Source organism: Myotis nattereri, assembly GCF_964212035.1.
Source record: "Myotis nattereri genome assembly, chromosome: 1".
Taxonomy (NCBI): domain Eukaryota; kingdom Metazoa; phylum Chordata; class Mammalia; order Chiroptera; family Vespertilionidae; genus Myotis; species Myotis nattereri.
The window spans coordinates 86,430,428-86,457,699 of record NC_138075.1 but is presented as its reverse complement, the minus strand read 5'-3'; the positions used below and the strand labels follow the sequence as shown (position 1 = coordinate 86,457,699).

Below are 27,272 nucleotides of genomic sequence, written 5' to 3'. Positions count from 1 at the left end.
GAGCGGGCGAGGACTCGGGAGGAAGTTCACGGAGGGCTGGACGCCGGGCTCCTTTCAACAATGCCTTTTGCAATCGGCACAAGGTCCCTGTGCCACGGGTGAAATATCCATCGCACCTTCCATATTTCACTGAGAGGACCCGCGCTCCACCCCGATGCTTAGCTACCCAGCAGGCAGGCCGCCTGCTCCAGGCTGGACGCTGGGGCCGCCTCGATCCCGCCAACTCGGGTGCCTACTCCCCCCGGACCTCGGGAGCACCGCGCGCAGAGCCGTGGGCGGTGCCCGCCGCTGCCCGCATGCTCCGCCCACCCAGCGCCACGGCCTGACGACTCTCAGCCCCGCCTCGCGCTCATTACCCAAGGTGCCCCGGGCGCTCATTTGCATGTCCCGCGCGACAGGTGAACCCCGCGGCTCAATCGCAGCCAAGCTATCACCGCGACCAACACGCGAGCCTCGGGAGGGGTCCCGTGGCATCAAGTTCCCCTCACCGTTCCGAGGTCACCGCCAAAGGACGCGACCCAGTCACCGTAAACTATAAGGAGTGAGCGCGCTCCGCCTTAAATACCTGGCGGGCGGAGGCACTATCGTGCTCGCTTCGGCAGCACATATACTAAAATTGGAACGATACAGAGAAGATTAGCATGGCCCCTGCGCAAGGATGACACGCAAATTCGTGAAGCGTTCCATATTTTGCACCCCGCTCTGCAGGACTGCGGGGGTTTGGGCTTTGGAGACCTGCTCCGGGCCTGCGCCCAGGCCTTCCAGGACTCCCACCTAATCTTTTCCTCTTTTAGGGGCTAGCATGCCTTAACCGCCTTCTGCCATCTTCATGGCCACCAAGATACATTTTAATTACCAAATGATCCTGGTACTTGCTTCTGAGTCCTTGTCTGGGCAGTGAACTTTCTGATCAAATTTTCCATCACAGAATCTGTCCGTTTTAGGCAAACCGGCATTTCTGAGAGCTCCTTAAAGGCCAGTGAAAACAGGCCCACAAAACCGGTCTTAGAAATACTTGAGAAAGCAGATCCAAATGGGCTTGCTGCTTCCAGCCAGTTTCCAATTGTCCTGAAACTCTAGGGTCCCGGGGCGCCGGCCAGCATTGCTCTCACCCGCTGTAACCACCCCTTGACAGCAGCCTCAGCCTTTGCACAGCCCGCAGTCTGAGGCAGGGCGTAGGATTCAGGCCTTAACGCGGCTGAACAATGTCAAACTAGACACAACAAATGAGCACTGATGTTGCTTGCTTCTTTTAGAAAGGATTCATTTTTTTTAGCAATAATTTAGTAACTCAATAATTCAGAAATGATTTGATAAGACATCACCGAACAGCTTAGGTGAATTCTTACATTCTAGAGGACAACTACCAACCTACCTGGGCCTCTGGAGTTTGTGTTGTGGAGGGAGACAAACCATAAATAAATCGACTTCATAAAGTCTGAGGTTTATGAAGGAAACGCAAGTTAACATATCAGCACAAATACCCCACTGCAAACACTTTAGCATTGTTCTCATTTCACAGAGTGCCTTACACGGGTATCTTTTTTGCGCAAAAGTAATGATTTCTTTGAGTGCCAGACGATGATTGTGCTTTGACTCATATCTTTTCCAGTCCTGCAGAGCGGGGTGCAAAATATGGAACGCTTCACGAATTTGCGTGTCATCCTTGCGCAGGGGCCATGCTAATCTTCTCTGTATCGTTCCAATTTTAGTATATGTGCTGCCGAAGCGAGCACGATAGTGCCTCCGCCCGCCAGGTATTTAAGGCGGAGCGCGCTCACTCCTTATAGTTTACGGTGACTGGGTCGCGTCCTTTGGCGGTGACCTCGGAACGGTGAGGGGAACTTGATGCCACGGGACCCCTCCCGAGGCTCGCGTGTTGGTCGCGGTGATAGCTTGGCTGCGATTGAGCCGCGGGGTTCACCTGTCGCGCGGGACATGCAAATGAGCGCCCGGGGCACCTTGGGTAATGAGCGCGAGGCGGGGCTGAGAGTCGTCAGGCCGTGGCGCTGGGTGGGCGGAGCATGCGGGCAGCGGCGGGCACCGCCCACGGCTCTGCGCGCGGTGCTCCCGAGGTCCGGGGGGAGTAGGCACCCGAGTTGGCGGGATCGAGGCGGCCCCAGCGTCCAGCCTGGAGCAGGCGGCCTGCCTGCTGGGTAGCTAGGCATCGGGGTGGAGCGCGGGTCCTCTCAGTGAAATATGGAAGGTGCGATGGATATTTCACCCGTGGCACAGGGACCTTGTGCCGATTGCAAAAGGCATTGTTGAAAGGAGCCCGGCGTCCAGCCCTCCGTGAACTTCCTCCCGAGTCCTCGCCCGCTCGGTTCTGGACGGCCGGCGGCACTCGCTGGGTTCCGCGGGCTCGGCGAACTTTCGCTCTGGTGTCCCGGGCCTGCGGCCAGTAAGCCCGGGCGCCGGGGGGTGGGAGAGCCCGGAGGGATGGCCACGCCTCTCCAGGTGTTTCTTCTGGGAGACCCAGAAGCCAGGTTCCCGGCCGGCCGGAACCCTGAAGAGCAAGCACACCGAAGCCCACAGATTTGGCCTGAGAGGTGGATTCAGGAATTACACGATTAGGGTTGAGCTGGGGAGTCATTCTTGTAGTTCCGTATACTTCCCGCACTCTGCCCCTAGCCCTGTTAGATACACATGCAGAACCGACCAACTTGAAGGAAATACCGCAGTTAGTGTTCAAGATTCTGATTTTATTGCAAAAACCATATTGCTCAAGTAACAGCCTTGCACGTTGCGAGATGAGGCCCAAAGGTGAAAGAAGTGAGGGTCAAGTACTGAGGTGGTTGCCCCGCTCCATGTATGGGAGGCAAAGTGGAAAGCATAGGTTTGCCTGCGTTATGCTGGCACCTTAATAAGGAATACAGTATGTTTATAGAATAAGTGGAGTTTTGCTTTTTTCTCCTTCATTTGGTCGTCCTACTTCTCTCCAAAACTGACACAATATTTTGAAATAAAAACCTGCGAAAGACAATTTTGAATTTTTAAATTAGTACACAATTTTATGATGTACAAAAAGAAAATAGTGTGAAACTATATGAGTTTCTGGTATTGCAGAGACAAAAATAGAAAAGGAACAGAAAATCTGCGGGACTTATTGCTAAACCTGTTTATGGTTTTAATTCTCTTTCGAAACTTTGAAAAGGTAATAAAAACACTGTATTCTCCCCGACCCAAAATAAAAAATTCTAAAATAGGGGGGGCGGGGGTAAGGGGAAGATATCAACCGAAGGACTTGTATACATGTATATAAGCCAAACCAATGGACATGGACAACAGGGGGATGGGATCGTGAGTGTGCGGGGCGGCGGGGAGTGTGTGGGGGGGAGGTTGGGGGTAAATGGGGGGGATGAGGACACATTTGTAATACCTTAACTAATAATAATAATTAAAAAATTAAAATTAAAAAAAGAAGTGATAGCAAAGAAAAAAAATTAAAAATTCTGCAAAAATATCAATACCTATTGAGTAAATTGTCAAATTATAGTCTGCTTTGATATATTTCTTCTAATGGCCTGTTGTTCTAATAAGCCATTACTGACGTCAAAGCTATGAAGAAGTAGTAAAATTGATGTTCAATTTTATGATTTGAAGAAATATATATAAAAAGACCTTTCATGTTTCCTTTAGAAACGTTACAACCAAACCGTTTATAAAAGGGTACAAGGTTAGAGGAGTCTAGATAGTTGGAAGGATGTCAGAGCTCCAGGGTCAGGAACTTGATTCCTCTACGGCTTGTCAAGCTGCACTCCTGGATGACCTCTTTATATTCTGAAAACCAGAAAATGTTTACCACATACAGAAGAAAAAGAAAAAAGGGAAAACAAAAAGGTCGATGACAGATCAAATCCTTGGCGGGAGGCGGAGGTGTGGGCCTTTATGATGCCTCTAAATGATCAGATATGTACAGCAGGAGAGCAGAAAAGCATACCTTTAGAGCCATTGGCGCACTGAACACTGTGCTGTTACAGAGCTGCAGCAGAATTTCTCACAGGTAATTCATTTGTGACTCCTTTTAAAACAATAAATTCTCTCAACCTCCAGGAGTCCTAAAATGGCTTCTATTATGTTGTTACTTAAATATGTATAAACATAAAGCCGTGTATAAACTTATTCTTATATCTGTTATAAACTAAAAACAAATTAACTACATTAGCTTTGTGTTCTATTGATTTGTGTTGCAAAAGAACTACATTATCAATACAATTCAAATTAACATCACATAATTTATTGCAGTTGATGATGTGTTTGGCTAAAACTAAATCACCATTTTGGTTTTTGTTTTGTTCTTGTTTTCAATTGATTTCAGAGGGAGAGAGAGAGAGAGAGAGAAATATCAATGATGAAGAGAGAGAATCATTGATCGGCTGCCTCTGCCCCCTACTAGGATTCAAGCCTGCAACCCAGGAATCTAACCATGACCTGCTTCATACATCAACACTCAACCTCTGAGCCATGCCCACCAGCCAGGTCCTTTGTTGGGTTTGATATTTGAAAGATGTAGCCTCAAGTTCAGTTCTATAGTTAATCTGCTTCTGTGTTTTGACTAATGCAGAGACGACTACCAATTCATGTAAGTAGGTTCTGAAAAAACTGAACCTTTGTTTACATAAGTACTTGAACATAAATTTTTTCAAAGTTAACATTTTTTTATTGTTTTTAATAAATCTTTATTGTTCAGATTATTACAGTTGTTCCTCTTTTTTCCCCCCATAGCTCCCCTCCACCCAGTTCCCACCCCACCCTCTGCCCTTATCCTCCCCCCAACTGTCTTCATCCATAGGTGTACAATTTTTGTCCAGTCTCTTCCCGCACCCCGCACACTCCTTTCCCTCCCGAGAATAGTCAGTCCACTCCCTTTCTATCCCCCTGATTCTATTATATTCACCAGTTTATTCTGTTTATCATATTTTTTATTCACTTGATTTTTAGATTCACTTGTTGATAGATATGTAATTGTTGTTCATAATTTTTATCTTTACCTTTTTCTTCTTCTTCCTCTTCTTAAAGGATACCTTTCAGCATTTCATATAATACTGGTTTGGTGGTGATGAACTCCTTTAGCTTTTTCTTATCTGTGAAGCTCTTTATCTGACCTTCAATTCTGAATGATAGCTTTGGTGGATAAAGTAATCTTGTTTGTAGGTTCTTGGTATTCATCACTTTGAATATTTCTTGCCATTCCCTTCTGGCCTGCATAGTTTCTGTTGAGAAATCAGCTGACAGTCGTATGGGTACTCCCTTGTAGGTAACTAACTGTTTTTCTCTTGCTGCTTTTAAGATTCTCTCTTTGTCTTTTGCCCTTGGCATTTTAATATGATGTGTCTTGGTGTGGTCCTCTTTGGATTCCTTTTGTTTGGGGTTCTCTGTGCTTCCTGGACTTGTAAGTCTATTTCTTTCACCAGGTAGGGAAAGTTTTCTGTCATTATTTCTTCAAATAGGTTTTCAATATCTTGTTCTCTCTCTTCTTCTGGCACCCCTATAATTCAGATGTTGGTATGCTTGAAGTTGTCCCAGAGGCTCCTTACACTATCTTGATATTTTTGGATTCTTTTTTCTTTTTGCTTTTCCAGTTGGGTATTTTTTGCTTCTTCGTATTTCAAATCTTTGACTTGATTCTTGGGATCCTCTCGTCTGCTGTTGGATCTCCGTATATTATTCTTTATTTCAGTCAGTGTATGCTTAATTTCTAGTTGGTCCTTTTTCATATCCTCGAGGGCCTCACTAAATTTATCGGCAGTTTCTAGAAAATTCTTGAAAAACCTTATAACCGTCGTTTTGAATTCTATATCCAGTCATTTGCTTTCCTCCATTTCTGTCATTTGTGGTCTGTTTCTTTGTCTCTGCATTTTGGCTGCTTCCCTGTGTTGATAGAGTGGCTTTGTGTGCTTGGTGTCCTATAGGGCCCAGTGGCTCAGCCTCCCCAAGTACCTGAGGTGGACACTCTTGGTGCACCCCTTTGTGGGCTGTGTGCACAGTCTTGTTGTAGTTAAGCCTTGATTGTTGTTGGTATCACTGGGAGGAATTGACCTCCAGGTCAATTGTCTGTGAGAATCAGCTGTGTCTACAGTGGGAGAACTTCTGTGCTGAAGACACCCTTATGGGGCAAGACTTGCTTCAGTGGGGCTTTGGTGCTCACTGTGTCTGCCCCCTGAGTGTGTCCCTTATGGATCTGAGGAGTTGTAATCTGGATGGCCTCACTCTGACCACTGGTACACTGACTCTTGGATCTCTAAAGAGGTGCTAATTTAGCCTCTGCCTGAGGCTAGCCAGCAGGAGCTACAGAGAGATCTGCAGATTCCTCTTCCTTTTTGGGGTTTGGAGGTGCCCAGATGAGGCCCAGCTGTGAAGCAATACAAGCTACTGTGGGGCTTGAGCCTTTTTGGATGTTCTGTGTCTCTCTGACCCAGCTGCAGTTTGTTAGGTAATTTTAGATCTCAAAGGGCCAGCCCATTCATATGCAAAAGCCACTGCTAGCAGCTTGGGTGGAGCGGGGTCTCAGGGAACCAACAGGGCAGAGCAAACAGCTATGGCTGATCCTCAGTCCTACCCTAAGAGACCCCACGTCTCAGTGTCCCAGTAATCGCTGTAAGCACCTCTGAGAGAAAGCTGCCCTCGAGTTCTGCCCACTGCCAGTCAGTCCAGTTTCTCCCCATATGAGTCTGGGCCCCCAGAGACTCGCCCGGCACTGGAGTTCAGAGCCTTCAGGAGCTTGAGACTCATTCCCGATTGAAAAAGACACCAGCGTCCTCCGTTGCTGGTGTCCTCTGTTGCCAGCCCTTTCCGCAAGCACCTCCGTACCTCTGCACTTTACTTCCGCACCTCCTCAGTCTCAGTGTGCTTTTCTCTTTCCTTCTAGTTGTAGACTTTCCACTCTGCCAGCCTTCCTGTGGTTCTGGATGATGTCTGTTTTGTCTTTAGTCGTATTTTTGAAGTGGTGGTGCAAGGCAGCAATTTCAGGTGTTTACCTATGCCGCCATCTTGGTTTCTCCCAAAGTTAACAATTTTTGAAATCAGGACACAGCACCCATTAAATGGGAACGAAGAGTATAAAATCTGTAGTTTAGTAAAATCAGGCCTCATACTTAACACTCTGCCAGTGAGCAATCCTTGAATACCTGATGACTCTGTAAAGCTGTATTATTTATTTCAACATGGCATCAGAGTAACAGTATAATTGAAATCAGCAATAAATATATAATCTAATATTGCTGAAATTTGCAACAAGATTATCTGAAACTACTTTTAAATTCTTAGAAACATTTTTTAAACTTTTTTTTTTAAGTTTTAGCTCTGAGCTCATAGACTATTGAAAGTACAGAAGGAATGAGGGTTCTGATAGTGTTTTATTTATGTATATTCATATATTTTCAGGGCTATGTAAAGTCTGTAATGTGCAATTTCATGATTCTGTGAGCAGCTTTCTCACTTTGAAAAAACAGATTTTCATCATGAATTCTCTGATATATACTGGGAACTGATTCAAAGGCCTTTCCCACAGTCAGTGTATTAATGGTGACTCAAGTATGACTACTCTGGTTATATTCCAAGGGCTTTCCTACACATACATACACAGAGCTTTTCTCCTTTTTGAAACTCCTGCTGCTGCTGCTGTGGTCTTTCCTAAAGTAATTACCACAGTCAGTACATTCATAAGGTTTCTCTCTAGTATAGGTTCTCTGATATACATTTAAAACAGGTTTATCCATGAAGATCCACTCTTATTTTAGTTTTTCACTAAATAGAGTTTTCTGATATGTATATGGAGATTTAACCTAGCACTTGTGTTTTCCCACTCAGTACATATGTATGGTTTCAGTTTCACTGTGAATTTTCTGATACACTTGGGAGTTGTGATTTGGAAGTGAAGGAAATTTACAATCATCACATTCACAAAGTAGCTACCTCTCCAATATGAACTTTGATGTACAATTGTACTAGTTACCTATTGCTGCATAAAATACCCCCAAACTCAGCGTTTCAAAACAACACTCATCACATTTATGAGGGAAAGGAATCTTGGAATGCCTTAGCTAAGAAGGTAGGTCTGCTCAGGTTCTCCGGTAATATATCATTCAAACCGTCAGTAGGGGAAGGAGAATCAGCTTCCATGCTCATTCGAATTATTGGTAGACCTTAGTTCCTCTAGTTGTTAACCAGACCTCAGTTCCTCACCATGTGAGACTTTCCATAGGGCCACTAACAATATGACAATTTCCTTCCCTCAGAGAGAGAGATCATAGATATAGTGGATGCCCAAGAAGGAAAACCAGTCTTTTATAATCAGATCTTGGAACTAACATACCATCACTTCTGCAATTTGCTATTCGCCACACAAGATCAGTCTTGGTGAGGTGAAAATGAAGTAGGAGACCATGCAAAAGTGGGAATACCATGAGTCAACACAGTGGGGGCCATCTTGGAGGCTGGCTGCCATTCAAGAAGCACATCTGACTTGTGGTTGATGGCCTCTCCAGTATGAAATTCTGGGGTACTGAGTTGTGACTTGTGGGTGAAGGTTTTCCCATGAGCAGCACTGCATTCAAATGACTTCTTGCCAGTGTGAATCTTCTGAGCTTCAATCAAAACTGACTTACCGGTGAAGGGCTTCTCACATTCAATACATCTATAGGCCCCGCTCCAGTGTGAGCGCTGCCGTGTATGGAGATAAGTGGTCTTTCCGTGAATGCCTTCCCATATTTAATGCATGTGGAAGATTTCTCTCCTGAATGTTTGGAGACATTCACTGAGGTGTTACTTGAATTTTCCAGTTACTATATTCTCTCCAGTATGAATTTTCTGATATCCAAATGTGTCTTTCTGAACGAAGGCCTGTTCATGAATTCTTCACAGGGACTTGAATACTGACTGGTAAGCAAAGTCTTTCCTACGTTATCCACCTTAGCCATTATGTTCTCAACTCCACTTTCCATAGTAGCCTATGGTTGGGCTGTCTTGAAATTTCAGAGCTGCTGGAAGAGGCAGGCTAGCCTCAAGGATCTCAAAGGGTCTACTTGGTGTTTTTACCTGATACAGAAAACTCCAAACGTGGTGGGTTTTAGAGGGAACTAAAATGATATAATGCTCAGATTCCCTCAGGAATGAAACTATTGGAACTCTCAATGACAACAGTAAATTGAGGACCTCTTCTGCTTTCCTTAGTGTGTAGTTACTGAAGGCCTCCTGTGTTGAAGTACCTTTTGTCTGGACCGTCTTTATCCCACCAAGACCTTTCATTGATATCTCCCCGCACTGTCCCCTCAGAACTTTGAGGGTGTCACTCCATCATTGTCTTCTGTTCTTGATAATTTCTATTAAGGTATCAATTCAGTCTTATTGGTGCTCAACTGAAGGTATTGTGTCTTTTCTCCTGTCTTTTTCAGCATTTTCCCCATGGGTACGTAGGTGTAGTTTCTTTCAGTTTTGGAAAGTTGTTAGCCATAGTCTCATTGTTCCTGCCCCATTCTCTCTCTCTTCTCCAAGACTCCAAATACATGTTAAGACATTTTGAACCTATCCTCTTTCATTATTATTATTACCTATTGATAATCTTGTTTTCCAATTCACTAATCTTGGTTTCTGGTGCAATCTGTTAAGATTTTGGTAAGATTTAGCCCAATTCAGCCCCCCTGTTCCTAGGGTATGGACCTAGAAAATTTCCAGTTAACCTGGGCTTTTGTCTCCTCAGGTATGAAAGACTACAAGGAATTCAGCTCTGCCTCTCAGAAATGTTCACCTTAGTTTTTCAGCTTCACTAAGCTTCAACATTTGACAAATATCTTGACAGAGACTGGTTATTCTTTCAGACTTTCAAAACTCCAAATGTATCACTCTGACCCTAATCATTAAAAACAAAGGTTGATTTCTTTCCCTTAACATGGTTCTCTGCCTGGACCAAATCCAGATTCCACAGATCGAGCTGAGATTCTGCAAAGGAAATTGGAGGGAGAAAAAGGTTTCTGATCTTCCACTAACCTTTGAATAGTTCTACCCTCTGTGAGACCGAACCTATTTTAGACTTTATTTCCACATCATATTGATACTTTTAAAAATACGGCTTTTGAAAGTTATACTGCTTTTCTATAGTTACATGGTGTGACCTACATTTCATAGGAAAACTGAACCTCTATAATGTTTTTAAAGCAAATATTAAAGTGCAGAAAAAAATGAAAATGGTAACTTTGGAAAATTCAGGATGCACAATTATATTAGAACTAGAAGCTCAGTGAACAAAAATTTGTGCACTCAGGGGGTGCCCCTCAGCCCGGCCTGTGCCCATTGCAGTCCAGGACACCTTGGGGGATGTCCACCTGTCGACTTAGGCCCACTCCCCAGGGGATCAGGCCTAAGCTTGCAGTCAGACATCCTTCTGGCATCCAGGGAGCCCTCGAGGGATGTCCGACTAAAGGCTTAGACCCCCAAGGGATCGGGCCTAAACTGTTAGTTGGACATTCTTAGTGCTGCCATGGAGGTGGGAGAGGCTCTTGCCACCACCTCTGCGATGGCCAGCCATGAGCCAGCTTCTGGCTGAGTGGCACTCCCCATATGGAAGTGCACTGACCACCAGGGGGCAGTTCCTGCATTGAGCATCTGCCCCCTGGTGGCCAGTGCACATCATAGCAACCGGTCATTCTGCCGTTCAGTCAATTTGCCTATTAGCCTTTTATTATTATTATATAGGATGTCCCTATTTCTTCCTTTTGCCCCCTCTACCCACCTCTTACCCCCCCACTTCTCTCTGGCCATCACCATACTGTTGTCTGTGTCCATGGGTTATGCATATATTTTCTTTGGCTAACTCCTTCTTTAAATTCACTTCTTTAAATTTTTATTTTCAGATAAGTGCTTATAACTGCACTATTATATATTTTCTATTATATCATTTAGAATTAAGATATTTTTTAATTGAACCCTTGTAAATTTTAGCACAATTTAATAAATTATGCTAGAAGCAATTAGATTTTTCATGTAATGCAGATACATTTCAATTAATATTTTATTAATTTTTAATATTTTAATATTTTAATTTGAAATAATCTCATATATGTAAAAAAAACTATGAAGTACTACAGCATATTATATGTACCCTTCACCCATTTCTTACGTGTTAATAATTTAAATATAACCATTATACAACTAACAAAATTTGGAATATATTTTTCTTATAATCTCTTTAATGTTACTTAATCCATTTACTTTGTTTTTGTTAATCTTCACCCAAGGATATTTTTCCGTTGAATTTTAGAGAGAGTGAAGGGAAAGGGAGAGACACATTGATTGGTTGCCTCCTTCACATGCTCTGATACGGACTGGGGATCAAGCCAGCAACTGAGGTACATGCCCTTGACTGGAATTGAACCTGGGACCCTTCAGTCCATGGGCTAATGCTCTATCCACTGAGCAAAACAGGCTGCAGCTTAATTCATTTACTTTTAATCTATATGTGTCTTTATATTTAAAGTGGGTTTTGTTTTTGATTCACCCTCATAATCTGTCTTTTAATTGGTGCATTTATGCCACCGACTTTCAGAGTGCTTACTGATAGAGTTACTGCCATATCAGGGGCTTCTAGGGCCGGCCTGTGGGCTAGGACCGGATCCAATCATGGGCGGCAGGCAGGCGGCTTCTGGGGTTGCCGACGGGGCCTGGATGGCGGCTCACGCTGTCCCGCCCTTCCTGCAGTATGCAAATTAGCCGCCATCTTTGTTGGCGGTTAATTTGCATAACTCACCAATTAGCCAATGGGAGGCATAGCGAAGGTATGATCAATTACCATGTTTGTCTATTATTAGATAGGATGCTAAAATTACTCTCCTCCTCCAATTCCTTGCCCTATTTCTTTTATCACTATTTCCCCCTCCTCTCTTTCTACTTCTTTGGTAGAACCCTTTTAATCAGTAAGGGGGAGAGAGAATTTTAAACAGTTGAGCTTCTTAGAAAATAACATTAAAAAATTCTGTACTGCCTTAGCTGGTTTGGCTCAGTGAATAGAGTGTCAGCCTGTGGACCAAAGGGTCCTGGGTTTGATTCTGGCCATGGGCACTTACCTCAGTTGCAGGCTCCTCCCCGGCTCAGGAGGCAACCAACCAATATGTTCCTCTCACATTGTTTGTCTTTCCCTCTCTAAAACCAATGGAAAAATATCCTCGGGTGAGGATTAAAACAAAAAAAACCCAAACAAACTTCCTTACTAGTATGCCCTAGTTCTCTGCTATGAAAACTTAGTTTTTATTAAACTACAATCTCTCTATATAAAAACCTAACTGAGAGGGAACAACCGGTTGCTATGATGCACACTGACCACCAGGGGGCAGACGCTCAATGCAGGAGCTGCCCCCTGGTGGTCAGTGCGCTTCCACAGCCAACCTCCCCCGTCTGGCCAACCTTCCACAGTCCCTCCCTCCCGGCTGGTCACCCTCCTGTGGTCTCACCGCTGACCCTCAGGCTGGGACAGGGAACGGGGTGGGTGGTGGTAGATGCAGCCCTTTTCCCGGGGGCCAAGGGCTGGCTCCCTCCTAGGGACCAGCAGCCAACCTCTCATGCTGTCCCTCCCCCTGGCCTGCAGGCCCCAATTGGCCTGCTGTGGTGGCGGTGCGGTGGCAAGGGGAGGAGGAGGGGGGAGGCAAGGAACCGCACGGTGGCAGAGTGCCAATGATGGTGGTGTCAGTCTGGTGTCCATTTCTTCCGCACCTGGCCCAGTGACCGTTGCCTCCTTTCTGGCCCAGCCCTGATCGGCCTTGATCACCGGCCAGGCCTAGGAACTCCACCCATGCATGAATTTCAAGCACGGGGCTTCTAGTCCTATATAATAAAAGCATTATATGTTAAGTGTCCGGTCATCCATTCAATCACAGCGTAATATGCTGACATGCTCAGGCCACTCAACCGCTTGCTATAATGTGCATTGACCACCAGGGGGCAGACGCTCTGACTGGTAGGTTAGCTTGCTACTGGGGTCCAGCCGGTTGGGCCCGAGCGATACAGGGCGGACATGCCCTGCAGCCCTCCTACTGTCCCTCCCCAGCTGGCCAACCTCCCGTGTCCCTCCCTGGCCCCAATCATGCACCAATGGGGTTCCTTGGCCTGGCCTGTGCCCTTTCATATTCTGGGACTCCTCAGGGGATGTTGGAGAACTGGTTTCTGCCCGATCCTGCAGGCCAGGGTGAGGGAACCCACAGTTGCACAAAATTGTGCAGTGGACCTCTAGTTTATTATAAAATTGCTTAGTAACTATCAAGTCTACATATTGATATGAGTTTAAAATTGATGGCCCTTACCATACAAGCTATCTCTCTCAAAAACTCATGTCCTCCCCAGATACAATTTATAAGCATGCAACTGGAAATAAATATCTTATTCTTGCACCTCAGAGATTTATATATTGTAGTTGGGTGCCTTCTGGATAGCTTGATCTTTCCCACAAGTGATTCTGATGTTTGGAAACCACTGCTTTAAACAGAAAAACACTCAAAAGCCTACACATTAAAACTTCTAAGGTTATTCTTAGCTGAAGGAACTTGTTTAAACTTAAATCTGAATCAGTTAGGATTTGCCTCATATAGCACTTAAATATAGTCTCAAAATAGCCAAAAAGACTTCAAAAGCAGAAACCTACACTTTGAAGGGGCCATCCATTAAATAATGATCGGTTACATTCTTCTAGATCCATTATGGACACGATTTTGATATTTTTGGAGTAGTTTAGAAACATTACTTCATTAATCTGTCACAATTGATTTATCTATTACCTATAGTGATCATGATTAACCTCTCTGTGCGGAGATGTAATCAAGGCCCTCAAAAAAACCCCAAACACACTACTTTAAATGATCCTTAAGAACACAAATCAAGATGGAAAGCAATTCCATTCTGATATATCCCAGTCCTATCTTCTGTTTTATTAACTTTTTTGTATTTTAAAACTATCAATTATTCTACCTAGCTCTATGCATTTACTCATTACCTTTGGGGAAAAAGGTGGTAAACATAGAGAACAACTATCAACACCTTTGTAAGATTTTTTACATATATTATTTTGACTTAATCTATCATAAATTATTCCAAATGGATAAAACTTATAAGATTTAATTTTCCTAACACCCTAAGCCAGGGATCAGTCAACTATTTTGTAATTAAAGAATTGGATTGATTTTAGTTTTTATTTGAAAAGTACATTGCTGGTAATGTTTTCTCTATGTATACCAAGTGCCAACAAAGATGAAAAATCTGGAAATGAAATTTCCAAGAAGTAAATCTAGGGGGTATCTCAATACTACATTCTCTCGGATAGCTAGATTTAAAAAAAAAAAAAATCTTTGACACATTTAAAATAAACCAAGTCCCACAAAAACAGTAAGTGAGGATAACGTGCATTGCTTCAAATTTTACTTATCATTTTAGGATGTTAAATATACGTTGGTGTCATTGAGCACCTACAAAGGCATTTGAATAAAATGAAATACAAAGCATTTAGAGAAAAGGGAAACTAAGAGCTCCAAATCTAAAACCGGTTAAGGTCAAGGTCACAAGAAAATGATGTGAACACAAATACAAAATTAAAACTAATTTGAATAAATTAGTAAAGTGATGATTAAGTAGGTTAATTGCTAAACCTACATCACTTATATTGGAGTAAGAATTAATGCAGATATACTCTCCCTCCCATGAGCATGCCTGCACCTCCCTCCTCCCCATCTTTCCTCAAAGGCAGGCATCTCCTAAACTCTGTTAAGACCCCACAAGGCTTTCAACCAGGGCAGCTATGGGAATTGGCAGTTCATCCCAGGCAAACTCCCTGAACCTGTACCCCAGGATCCTTTGTACTCAGATTTCTTAGTGAGCCAAAACAGCACAGTCTACTAGGCTCATGTTCCCAGCCCTTTCCTGTTTCACTTCCCCAGTTTTAATAAACATCTTGTAAAATAGGAAGGAAGGAAGGAAGGAAGGAAGGAAGGAAGGAAGGGAGGGAGGGAGGGAGGGAGGGAGGGAAGGAAGACAGCCCTAGCTGGTTTGGCTCAGTAGATAGAGCATCTGCCTGTATACTGAAGGGTCACAGGTTCAAACCCAGTCAAGGGCACATGCCAGGGTTGCAGGCTCGTTCCACAGGGTGGAGACAGCCGATCAATGATTCCCTCTTGTTGGGGTCCTGCCCCAGCAGGTCCAGAGGTTCCCAAAGGTGTGGACGGAGTCGGCGAAGAAGGAATGACAAGGAGGCAGCATTCAGTTGATCATCATAGCCAGGTTCGGTCTTTATTGTCCTGTTACATCTATATTTGTACCAGTTGATTTTAATCCTATCCATTCTGTTCCAAAGGTTAGGGCTTTTCTTATCTCCATTCCAAGATTACTCTATTGTTCTATTAAGCTACAAGGAAGTAACTGAAGGAGATTATCCTAAGTAAAGATTATGTAGCTTAAGAGTGATTGTAGTTAAAGTGATTAACTACCCGCCTGGCACTTAGTTAAGGGGTTTTATGGATTTATTCCCTTCCTTAGTCCTGTTAATCCCTAACTCCAGGGAAAAAATCCCACCTGGGGAAACAACCTTTCTTGGAGAGGTGACCTTGGTTAAAACACATAGCGCTAAGAAGGGGGGCAAACATATTAAGAACAGTATGCCATATATACCAGGTCCCTTGAAACATTTGCTGTGCAGATGTTTCTTCCCTGCAGTGACTGTGTCAAGCAGCAAGGATGGACCGGCTTCCCGCACTCTCTCATCATTGATGTTTCTCTCCCTCTCCCTTCTTCTCGGGGAGGGGGGGTGGGGGGTGGGGAAAGACAAGGCAAAATAGAAATTTGAAAAAATAGGCTATAATACAAAGAAATTTTTTTTAAAAAAATGTTTTATTTATTTTTTACAGAGGAAGGGAGAGGGATAGTTAGAAACATTGATGAGAGAGAAACATTAATAGGCTGCCTCCTGCACACCCCCTACTGGGGATGTGCCCACAACCAAGGTACATGCCCTTGACTGGAATCAAACCTGGGACCTTTCAGTCTGCAGGCTGACGCTCTATCCACTGAGCCCAACCGGTCAGGGCTACAAAGAAATTCTTAACTAAAAATTGGGCAAACTATTAGGAGAACCATTATTAATTTGTTCATAATAATTTTTACCACTTAAGACAAAACTGATAGGAAAGCTCCACTGTGGGAATAAGCAAGCTGTTTCTAAATACAAATTCCTTGACAACTACTCAGAGTTCATACACTGCAAGACTTGGTGTTCCTTACTATGGTAACAATGACAAAAACCAGCACCGCCAGCACCCCCAGCACTGCAGTAATCCCAAGGCTTATAATTTTATATTAAACGTGGTACTGACTAAATCATGGTACTTGGATCAAAATTAATAATCCATTATCACATTATAAGATCATATTAATATCTCATATCCAATATCATTATCCAGTAACAATATTGGGTATGAGCTAATAATGCTTACAGTCTTCACAACTACTCATAGGTGTTACTTACCATAGGAAATTAATTTTTAAGACTAGTTCCTTCCCTTATTAAATCTTAGAAAATTTTCTTTTCAGAGATTGGTAAATTGAAAAGGCTACTGAGAACTTCAGTTCAAATACAATAAAAAATTAAACATGTCCCATAAGTATTGAAACAAGTCAGAAATTGTTCAACCTAAGAATTAAGGTATTTGGTTAAAATGATTAAATTCAAGACAAGCACACACAAAAAGACCCAAGTCAGAGAGACCTCACTAGGTCCATAGAATCTAACATACACTCAAGAAATTTAGCTTAATATTCATAAATCATGAAGGGATTACTTTAAATGATCCTTATGAATACAAAAAATACTGTGAACGCAATTTTATTCTGAGTCTTAGAAATCTGTGTAATTTTGTTTACCTGAATACTTTATAAAAATGAATTTCCACCTGTATGTATATATCCAGAATGAATTTTTAAACTCCTCTCATGGTACAGAGTAAAAGCTCAGTACTACACTTTCCTAATAAAACTTGCATCATATTGACATCAATTTATTTTTTCCTATTTTATTCACAAAAAGATTAGTTGATTTTACCAATGTGAACTGGTAAAATCAGAAGCAACTAGAACTTAAAATCACACAGCTTCTTAATATTTTATTCACAGCATTCTTTATACAGAAGCTTCACTGATACTAAAGCATCCTGTGGGTAAAGCACAAAATGATATTAATTATAAACAAAAAACAAAGCACTTTTGACTTTTTAGAAATTATATACATATATATTTATATTGTTGACAAAAAGCATCACAATTATTACTGTATAAAAAAAACCTAAAAATCACCATGTAAAGCTAAGGCCTAAGTTGTTATTCTAATTTTCCCCTTTCATTTATATCTAAGAAATATTAGAAATTAAATTTCAGTACCTCAAATAAAATGTCTACATTATTTACAAACAGTATGGAAAATAAAAGCTGCTATTCAGGTTAGACTGCTATTACCTACAGTTTTTACATTGCAAATGTTGGGAGGAGGGGAGGGAGAAGCACTACTAGCAAATTCCATTTCAAATAGAAATATTTTGTGCCTGAAATTTTGTTCTAAATTTAATTATATATTCTAATTGTTGAACAGCATTTGACTTCCAATAAATCTGAAAATTGGAAAGAGTACCACTATTACTAATATAGATACTATTAAGTACAATATTGTAATAACTACAAGCTTAAATGAAACAATGGCAACATGGGTGTTGATGGAATTTTATTTAAAATTGTAAAATATAATGCCTTAATGTTTACCCATAATTATGAGACTAGTAGTCTTTCCATCCTTTAAAAAGTCTCATATATATGTTCCTAAATGATGAAACCTTCCAGTAACTTACCAGAAAAAAGTTTAATTATATTATTCTGTTCTTAAAATTATTTTTCTAATATTTAAAAACATTTTCTAAACCCTTGGTAAAATAAACACAATCAATTCAGTGTAACAGACTGAGGTTTAAACTGTACTTTAATTTTCAATTAACTGTAATCTTCTGATTGGTTGAACCAAATGTATACTTTCAAATGACTCACCCTGAAGATTTTCAAATCAATTAGAGTATGCATAGAAAAGTGGAGATAAGTTTTAGGGAAGGTATAAGGTAGTTAATGTAGAAAATGATAAATGATAGTTTTAATAACAAAGATGATTCTAAATAAACATGAAAGTTAAATTAACACAGTATAAAAGAGAATAGCTTAAATAAACTGGGATTCACATATTAACAACAGCCAAGTTATGAGAAAGTGAACTGAAGACACAAACAGTTTTGAAAATTCTCTGTTCAGCCTACTTCCAAAGAAATGGTCAGGCTTTTTTCCTGTACATAGTTTTGAGCTTTGTCTATACCATATATAGTAGAAAAATAAATTTTTTAGCAACCTAGAAACAGTTTATAAAACTCTTAAAGTTTACTTTTCTTTGCCAAACATGCCAATGTTAAACTGACAGCTATAAATTAAAGCTATATAGACAACAGGTATAAGTAATATATAACAAGTTAAGAATACTACATTTACCGGATTTTTCTTTTTAAAAATTACTGTACTTTCTTAATTCCTGTGTGCTCTGCAATAGGAATAATAGGGACTTTGTTTTCTTAGAAAAGATAATAACATGTAAGAGTATAACACAAATAATTTATAATATACATGTACTTTAACAGCAGCCTGGTTCATGTCGACATCGATTCTGAAGTTGAAATTAGAAGTACATACCTAGGACATAACAGTTGGGAAAGACAATATTTATTTTAGGAAAAAATGGAGCAAATCAAACTCTTAGGAGCCTGGAATCTCAAAATTGTCTGTTTACTATAATACACATAAGACAACCTTAAAATTGTAGTATGAATAAAGATTACAGCATGGACCAAAGAATTTTCTCTTTAGTACACAAAACAATGAAAAACAAACGATTTCTTCCTTTCCAGAAAAAAAAATGGCATGGTATGATAATGAACAAATTTTGAATAAAGCCTAACAAAATTTACCTATGCTAAAAATTTTATCCATAATTAGTGTTCTGGTGTATCTTCACTAACAAAATATTTAACCCCAGAAGCAGCAGTCACTTATAGCAAATCTGGTACCAACATTAAAGGAAAAAAATGGTTAAAAAATGGTGCAAAAGACACTTTAGGTTTTAGTACAACATACCACAGAAAATAATATGAATACAAGGTTGCAATTATACATATACACACTCCAAAGAGGCTGTCAGTACCCAAAGTATTTTTATTGCTATATTAGCAATGGATTTTTGGATGTTTTTAAGGGCCACATAAAAATAGATTCAAGAAACAGATTAAATTGAAGTCCTAGATTAAAATGTTTGGTTTAATGAATTTTCTACAACAAATTTCATGTTTATGTATGAAAAGTTATATAACCTTATATGAAAATGTCATGAAGTATTTTCTACACTATACTAAATGTATTTCCCAAGAGGGAAAAAATTAAAATATCTAAAATATATTAGATTAAGATTACAAGACCATCATAGATCTTTTAAACATGCATCTGTTTATAGAATTAACAGTATACAAGATGTTTATTTTATATGTACCATAAAGAAATGAGTTGGTGACAACTATCCTTTGCACATTATCAACTCACTTTAGCCACAAGTGTGTCCTTGGTATGTGTGTACAAGAAATATGCTCATTTTACCCCTCATCGTATCATCCACAGGTTTACTTAGCAGTAAAGATGAAGGTGCAGAAAAATGTTAAGTGTATTCTTCTTTCTTTCAAACAACATCCCAAGCATGGCATAAGTAGCCTGAAATTAAAAAATACTTAACTGGGCTTTTAATTATCTACACTGACTGCTAAAATGTAAAGTAAATTAGGCTGCCCAAATTAGCACATCAAATAACAAAACCAGCCATAAAGTAGGCTGAAAAGCATTAAATGTTTCATATATGTGAGCTTTTAAATCATTTAATTTCTATAGAAAAATTTTATTCACAATATAATGTGACAGAAAATGCCACAGAAATGATACACTGATTGCAATGAGGTTGCATGCAACAGCAGTTTTTGTATTTTATAGCTATTTTTGTTTATAAAAATTAAACCTCTCCAGTCATGCTTAGCACATGGTCTTAAATTTGTAATGTAAATGAATAAAGAATACCATATAGTTCAAAGAGAAAATGTCTCATCATTTTGAATCTGTAAGAAACATGAAGTATACTACTGAACCCTGAAACATGCATGTCTAGGTTTGCTTTCTGTCCATTTTCAGGCTGTCTGCAATCACTTCCTACTCATATAATTCCAAGAGGATCAGTCTGTAACTGTGGTTGTATTAGCTGAGGTTGCAGTGGTGGTGGTAACTGAAGGGGTACCATTGGTTCAACCAACTGTCCTGGATTTGAAGGTGGTGGAGGAGCAACAGTATTCACAATTTCTACAATTTCTCCATTGTAAAAGAAAAACTGACACTGTTGAATGAATGTTTCTACAACAGACTGATGGATCTTAGTGGTAGACAGAAATTCTCGTTTTTCAAAATCAGGTCTCATCAAGGTTGGCCAAAAACAGATGGATAAGTTGTCTGCTGTCATTAGGTTGATTTTATTTTGTTGACTAACCCTGAAATTATAATAGGAAAAAACAATTAGAAAACCAATTAAAATTCATGACAATTAAAAAAATCCTGGATCTGGAATTGATCTCAGATATTTGGTTTTACCTTTTTTAAAAAATATATTTTATTGATTTTTTTACAGAGAGAAAGGGAGAGGGATAGAGAGTAGAAACATCAATGAGAGAGAAACATTGATCAGCTGCCTCCTGCACACCCGACACTGGGGATGTGCCCACAACCAAGGTACATGCCCTTGACCGGAATCGAACCTGGGACCTTTCAGTCAGCAGGCTGATGCTCTATCCACTGAGCCAAACCAGTCAGGGCTAGTTTTACCTCTTAACTTGAAATTTAAAATAATTTTTTGTGCATTCTATGTTCAACTACATTTTTATAACAGGAGGCAGAAGTAGTAAAATCCATTCCTTAAAGGAATCAAAGATAGCTTTTTAAAAATGTTGTGGCTTAGAGTTTTATAATTTACTTATAGAAGCCACCTTATTTATGTGAAAAAAATTTTTCTCGGGATAAGGACAGGTGACAAATTTCAATGAGTTTCTAGCAACAGAAACAGAAAATGCATATCCAAATTTCCTGACTATTGTGAGATGAAAGGACAAACCATAATATGCTATCTCTTTGAACCTTGAAAAATAAAACTTTGAACTCTGGAGAAATCATATCTTCCAACCTAGATTTTCAACTTCTAAAAAAAATTAGTTTCCAGTATTTAAAAAAAAATCAGTATTTTCAATCATTAAATATCTTGTACATTGCTACAAACTTAATTTTAAAGCTAGTACAGTTCATAGAAACATATTCCACCTTAAAATTAACACATCCTGTATAATAAAAGTGTAATATGCTAAGTGTCCGACTGATCAGCTGTTTGGCCAACTGCTCGATCAGTTGCTATGACATGCACTGACCACCAGAGGGAGACACTCTGACCCATAGGTTAGCTTGCTGCTGGGGCCCCAGCCCATCAGGACTAGGTGAGAGGGCTGGACACACCCTGGAGCCCTCCTATGGTCCCTCCCCAGTGGGCTGGCCACCATTGGCCTCAATCAAGACTGGGCGAGACAGCCCTGATTGGCCTTGATTGCCAGCCAGGCCGAGGGACCCCACCTGTGCACAAATTCATGCACTGGGCCTCTAGTATTAATATAAAAGTATAAATAAACATTATTAATTAATTTGCATTCAGTCCTTTGAATATGTAGACAAGCACTTCTACCATCATCTATAACAAATAAGAAATATGAGGCAAATCCTGAATTATAACTCAAAATTATTGAACTGAGATGGAATCTTGGGTATTTATCCAACCCTCTCATTTTACACATAAAGAAACAATCCAGCCCTAGTTGAACTCCACAGTGTGCCTAGTGACATACATACATGAAGCATCCTTCTTATTTTGTCACTAGAGGGGTGAGGGCATGTGCTGGGGGGTGGGGTGGCCAGGGAGAGGTCAATGGGGAGTGTGTCACAGTGTGCCTAGTGACATACATACATGAAGCATCCTTCTTATTTTGTCACTAGAGGGGTGAGGGCATGTGCTGGGGGGTGGGGTGGCCAGGGAGAGGTCAATGGGGGTCCTGGGTTTGATTCCAGTCAGTGGTGTGGAGGAGGCAGCTGATTGATGTTTCTAACTCTTTATGTAAAATCAATAAAATATATTAAAAAAAAACCCAAAACAATCCAGTATGCAAGGTAGTAGGAAAATGTTATACTTAAATTTACACGACAAAAAAAAGTTAAAACCAAAGGAAACCCCCAATATAGGAGCTGCTCATCTAAGGTAAATACGTGCCCGAAAAACATGTGTGCTGTCGTAAAAGTTATTGCTCTTTGTTAAGATACTGAATTATAATATTCAGAATAAATATAGTGGGCTCAGTCAGGTGTTTTTATGCAGCAGGCAATTGTAGATTCTGAAAATATCTATAAAATTGAAAAACATAAGAGTACAGGCATCAGGTATAATTGTGAATCAAAAAGTACAAAGAGCCCTGGCCAGGGTGGCTTAGTTGGTCGAGTACTGTCCCATGCATCAAATGATCGTCAGTTTGATTCCAGGTCAGGGCATATGCCTGAGTTGGAGCTCAATCCCCAGTGGGGGGCATGGAGGAGGTAGCTGATGATCCAAGTTTCTCTCTCTTCCTCTTTCTCAAAAATTAATAAAAACCTATTTTTTTTATAAAAAAGTAGAAAGAAAAGGTATCAAATCAGAGATGAGGGTGGCCAAGGAAGGCTTCCTTGAAGAGGTAATGTTTGAGTTGAGTCCAGGGTGATGAGCCTTATAATGGTAGAAAGAGTAATTTAGTAAAAACTGTGTGTACGGGTACCTCCTGGAGGGCTTGTTGAAACAGAAAGTGAAGACTAGGCATGAGGTGGGGCCTGATCATTTGTATTCCTAACAAGTTCCCAGGTAGTGCTGCTGCTTTGAAGACAGTGTTTTGAGAAAGACTGAAGTCATGTTAAGATGTTATAAGGACAGCCAAAAATTGATACTTTTTGGTTTAAAACAGTGGCATTTACTTGGGAGAGAGTTCAATTACAAAGAAATGAGTTCCCTAAACGAGAAATGATAACCTAAACTAAAGCAGTGGAAAGGAACAAAAAGGAAAAATAATTAGGAGAAAACAACTGACTTCAAGTAATAACTCACTAATATTGAGGGTGAGAGAAGATAATCAAATAACCTCATGGATTAATTTTTGTAATTTGTCAATCATCCATTGTATATTTATTTATTATTAGAGGCCCGGTACACAAAATTTGTGCACAGGTAGGATCCCTAGGCCTGGCTATCAGGGCCGATGAGGATCCCGGCCTTCCGGCTCCCTGCCTCCTCCTTTCTTCGCTCCCTCAGCGCCCCGCCGCTGCCCGCTGGTCCCCTGCCATGTTCCGCGCTGCCCCCCTGGTGGTCAGCACACGTCATAGCGAGCGATCCAACTCCTGAGGGGACAATTTGCATATTAGCCTTTTATTATATAGGATTTCTTATACCAGAATGTAAGTTCCATGAAATAGGTGACTGCTTTATTCACTGTTACGCCATCCATAGCTCTTATAAGAGTATCTGGCCACCTGGGCACAAACAGCAGCCATTATAATCTAGGTGAGTATTCCTTTTAAAGTCGTCTGACCCTAGCCAGGTGGCTCAGTTGGTTGGAGGGTAATCCTGTGTGCCAGCACACATACCTAGGTTGCAGGCTCGATTCCTAGTTGGATCGTGAATGGAGGGCAATGGATGGATGTTTCTCTCTCTCCCTTTCTCTCTCTAAACATATCTTTGGGTGAAGATTAAACAAAAAATTTAAGTCTGATGTTATTTCTCTGTTCTACTCTCCAGTGGCTCCCCATAACTTTTTTTAAAAAAATTCTTTATTGTTTCAAGTATTACATATAGTATTACATATGTCACCTTTTCTCCCCATTGACCTCTCCCTGGCCACCCCACCCCCCAGCACATGCCCTCACCCCTCTAGTGTCCGTGTCCATTAGTTATGCTTATATGCATGCATACAAGTCCTTTGGTTGATTTTTTAGCCCGCCCTCACCCCCTCTCCCTCCTTCCCCCTGAAGTTTGATGGACTGTTTGATGCTTCTGTCTCTGGATCTATTTTTGTTCATCCCATAACCTTTCAAAATAACAACATGCAATGCCATTTTCATTGAGAAAGTCTGGTCCCTCCTCCCAATAAATGTCAGTTGAACTCCACAGTGTGCCTAGTGACATACATACATGAAGCATCCTTCTTATTTTGTCACTAAAACATTGTGAGGACTAAAGCTAGTTAGTTGTATTACTGCCCTATATAATCTGCCACTGTCCTTCTTCCCTTTTTTACCTTATCTCTTACTCTGTCCTTCCTTCACTCTGCTTAAATCACATAGGCCTCTTTGCTGTTCCTCAACAAATCACGCACACTTTCGTCTGTGTAGTTATATCACTAGAGCCAAACACAGTAAGTGTGTAAAATAAGACTGGTGGTGGACTAGCACTGTCACTCTATGAACATGCTCCTCCCTCTGACCCTTTTCCCTATTCTTTTTTTTTTTTAAATATATTTTATTGATTTTTTACAGAGAGGAAGGGAGAGAGATAGAGAGTTAGAAACATCGATGAGAGAGAAACATCGATCAGCTGCCTCCTGCACATCCCCCACTGGGGATGTGCCCGCAACCCAGGTACATGCCCTTGACCAGAATCGAACCTGGGACCCTTCAGTCTGCATGCTGACGCTCCATCCACTGAGCCAAACCGGTTTTGGCTTCCCTATACTTTTTAATGAAGTACAATTCTTATTTCAGCACTTTGATCAGGCCAGACAATAATATGGTCACAAACCATCCCTATATTCGTTATAGTACCCCATAGTACCCTGTGCACATTTGTTTTACCACAAACCACTTGTATGGTAATTTTTTTAAAATATATTTTATTGATTTTTTACAGAGAGGAAGGGAGAGGGATAGAGAGTTAGAAACATCAATGAGCAAGAAACATCGATCGCTGTCTCCTGCACGCCCCCTACTGGGGATGTGCCCGCAGCCACCTTACATGCCCTTGACCAGAATCGAACCTGGGACCCTTGAGTCTGCAGGCCGACGCTCTATTCACTGAGCCAAACCGGTTAGGGTTTGTATGGTAATTTTCAAAAAAGGAAATTCCACTAATTATACTGCAATACTATGTATACTGGTATTTTCTCTGGGAAGGAGTCTTCAGAGAATAGATACTAGAAATGCTATTATAATTTTACTAGGGGCCCGGTGCACGAAATTCGTGCACTGGGTGGGGGGGGGGGGGAGAGTGTCCCTCAGCCCAGCCTGCCCCCTCTCACATACTGGGAGCCCTCAGGCGTTGACCCCCATCACCCTCTGATCGCCTGATCGGCCCCTTGTCCAGGCCTGACGCCTCCGCCAGAGGTGTCAGGCTTGGACAGGGGACCCCCATCTCCCCCCGATCACTGGCTCTGGCCCCCACCCAGGCCTGAGGCCTCTGGCCCAGGAATCATGCCTGGGCAGGGGACTCCCATCTCCCTCTGATCGCTTGCTCCACCCCCTGCCCAAGCCTGACGCCTATGACCCAGGCTTCAGGCCTGGGCAAGGGGACCGTCATATCCCCCCAATCCCCGGCTCCGTCCCCCACCCAGGCCTGATGCCTCAGCCAGAGGAGTTGACCCTCATCACCCTCCGATCACCAATCACCGGATCGGCCCCATGACCAGGCCTGAGGCCTCCGGCAGAGGTGTCAGGCCTGGGCAGGGGACCCCCAGCTCCCTGCGGTTGCAGGCTCCGCCCCTGCTCAGGCCTAACGCCTCTGGCCTAGGCGTCCGGCCCAGGCAACGGGGACCTGCAGTGGCAGCGGGGGGCGCCGCGATCGTGGGCTTCGCTTTAGGCCCAGGCAAGGGACCCCTAGCTCCCGGGACTGCCCGCTTCGACCGTGCCCAGCTCCCATCGCAGGCTCCACCCCTACTTCCTGCTATCACTGGCCAGGGCGGCAAAGGTGCCTGATTCTCCGATCATGGCTGGGGGGCAGGGCAAAGGCGGCCCCAGCTCTTAGCTCCCCCCTGGGTTTCAGATCACTGTCAGTGGCAGGGGGCTTCTTCCTGCTTTCCCTTTCACCTCCCTGCATTGTGCCTACATATGCAAATTAGCCGCCATCTTGTTGGCAGTTAACTGCCAATCTTAGTTGGCAGTTAATTTGCATATAGCCCTCATTAGCCAATGAAAAAGGTATCGCCGTACGCCAATTACCATTTTTCTCTTTTATTAGTGTAGATTCTATAATGATAGCAATAACTTAAACATTGGTTAATATTCTCTTCTAAGAGGTAGAGGCTGAAACTGACCTGGTTTGAGCATTGACATGATTAGTTAAAAAAAACAAACTTCAGTTCATAAAAATGTTAGCAGAAAATATTATGAGTAGATTATTAAAAAAATTAATACAAATGTAGATAATTCTATGCAGTACCACAACTTTGTGAATCTCATTCTTCTCATAGGTGAGAAAAATCACGACCTAGTGAAGGTAATTTGCACAAGGTCACAGAACTAGATATGTTTCAAAGCCAAGCCTGCTTGATTCCACAGTCTGAGATTTAAGCTGTTATATAATACTGTCTTTTCACTTAATGTATGGCATTGGGAGGAGTATCTCTTTAAACAAAAGTATAAGCTTGAAGTTTAGTATATTTAGGGTTGTTAATAATAGGATTAATGTACTGCATTTTAAGTAATAGTCATAAGTAACATGAATTCAAGTTTCTGATAAAACTTCATTGTGTCAAATATTCCAACAAAACAAGCTTAATACAAAAAAGCAACACAATGAGATAGAAAAAGCAAATGGACTCAAAAGACTTGGATTCTGGTCATGTGTCATTTATTAATTATATATTTCCTTCTTTAAACCTCAATTTTTCCGACTTCAAATAGGTTGACTTGGTTAATTATCTATCATTTTATACTTAAAATTCTAAGATTATACAAAAGAGAACTGCCAAAGAATAAAAGTGACAATAAAGTACATGTACCTTACCACACTTTCTATTTAAATAATCATTACATGTATTAAGAGTCATACACCTTTCTTTAAACAAGTTGATGAAAAATCTATTTTAATAATCCATAAAAAATAA

The 27,272-nt window shown here is 41.4% G+C and overlaps 1 protein-coding gene across 1 annotated transcript in view; it reads right to left on the bottom strand.

The window, feature by feature from the left end:
- Nucleotides 1–18,748: 18,748 nt before the first annotated feature.
- ARHGAP5 (Rho GTPase activating protein 5) overlaps nucleotides 18,749–27,272 on the bottom strand; it is a 131,371-nt gene continuing 122,847 nt past the window's right edge. The window contains exon 8 of the mRNA XM_081089834.1: nucleotides 18,749–20,618. Coding sequence (XP_080945960.1) covers nucleotides 20,291–20,618 — 328 coding nt within the window. The 3' untranslated portion in view covers nucleotides 18,749–20,290. The remainder of the gene's footprint in view (nucleotides 20,619–27,272) is intronic.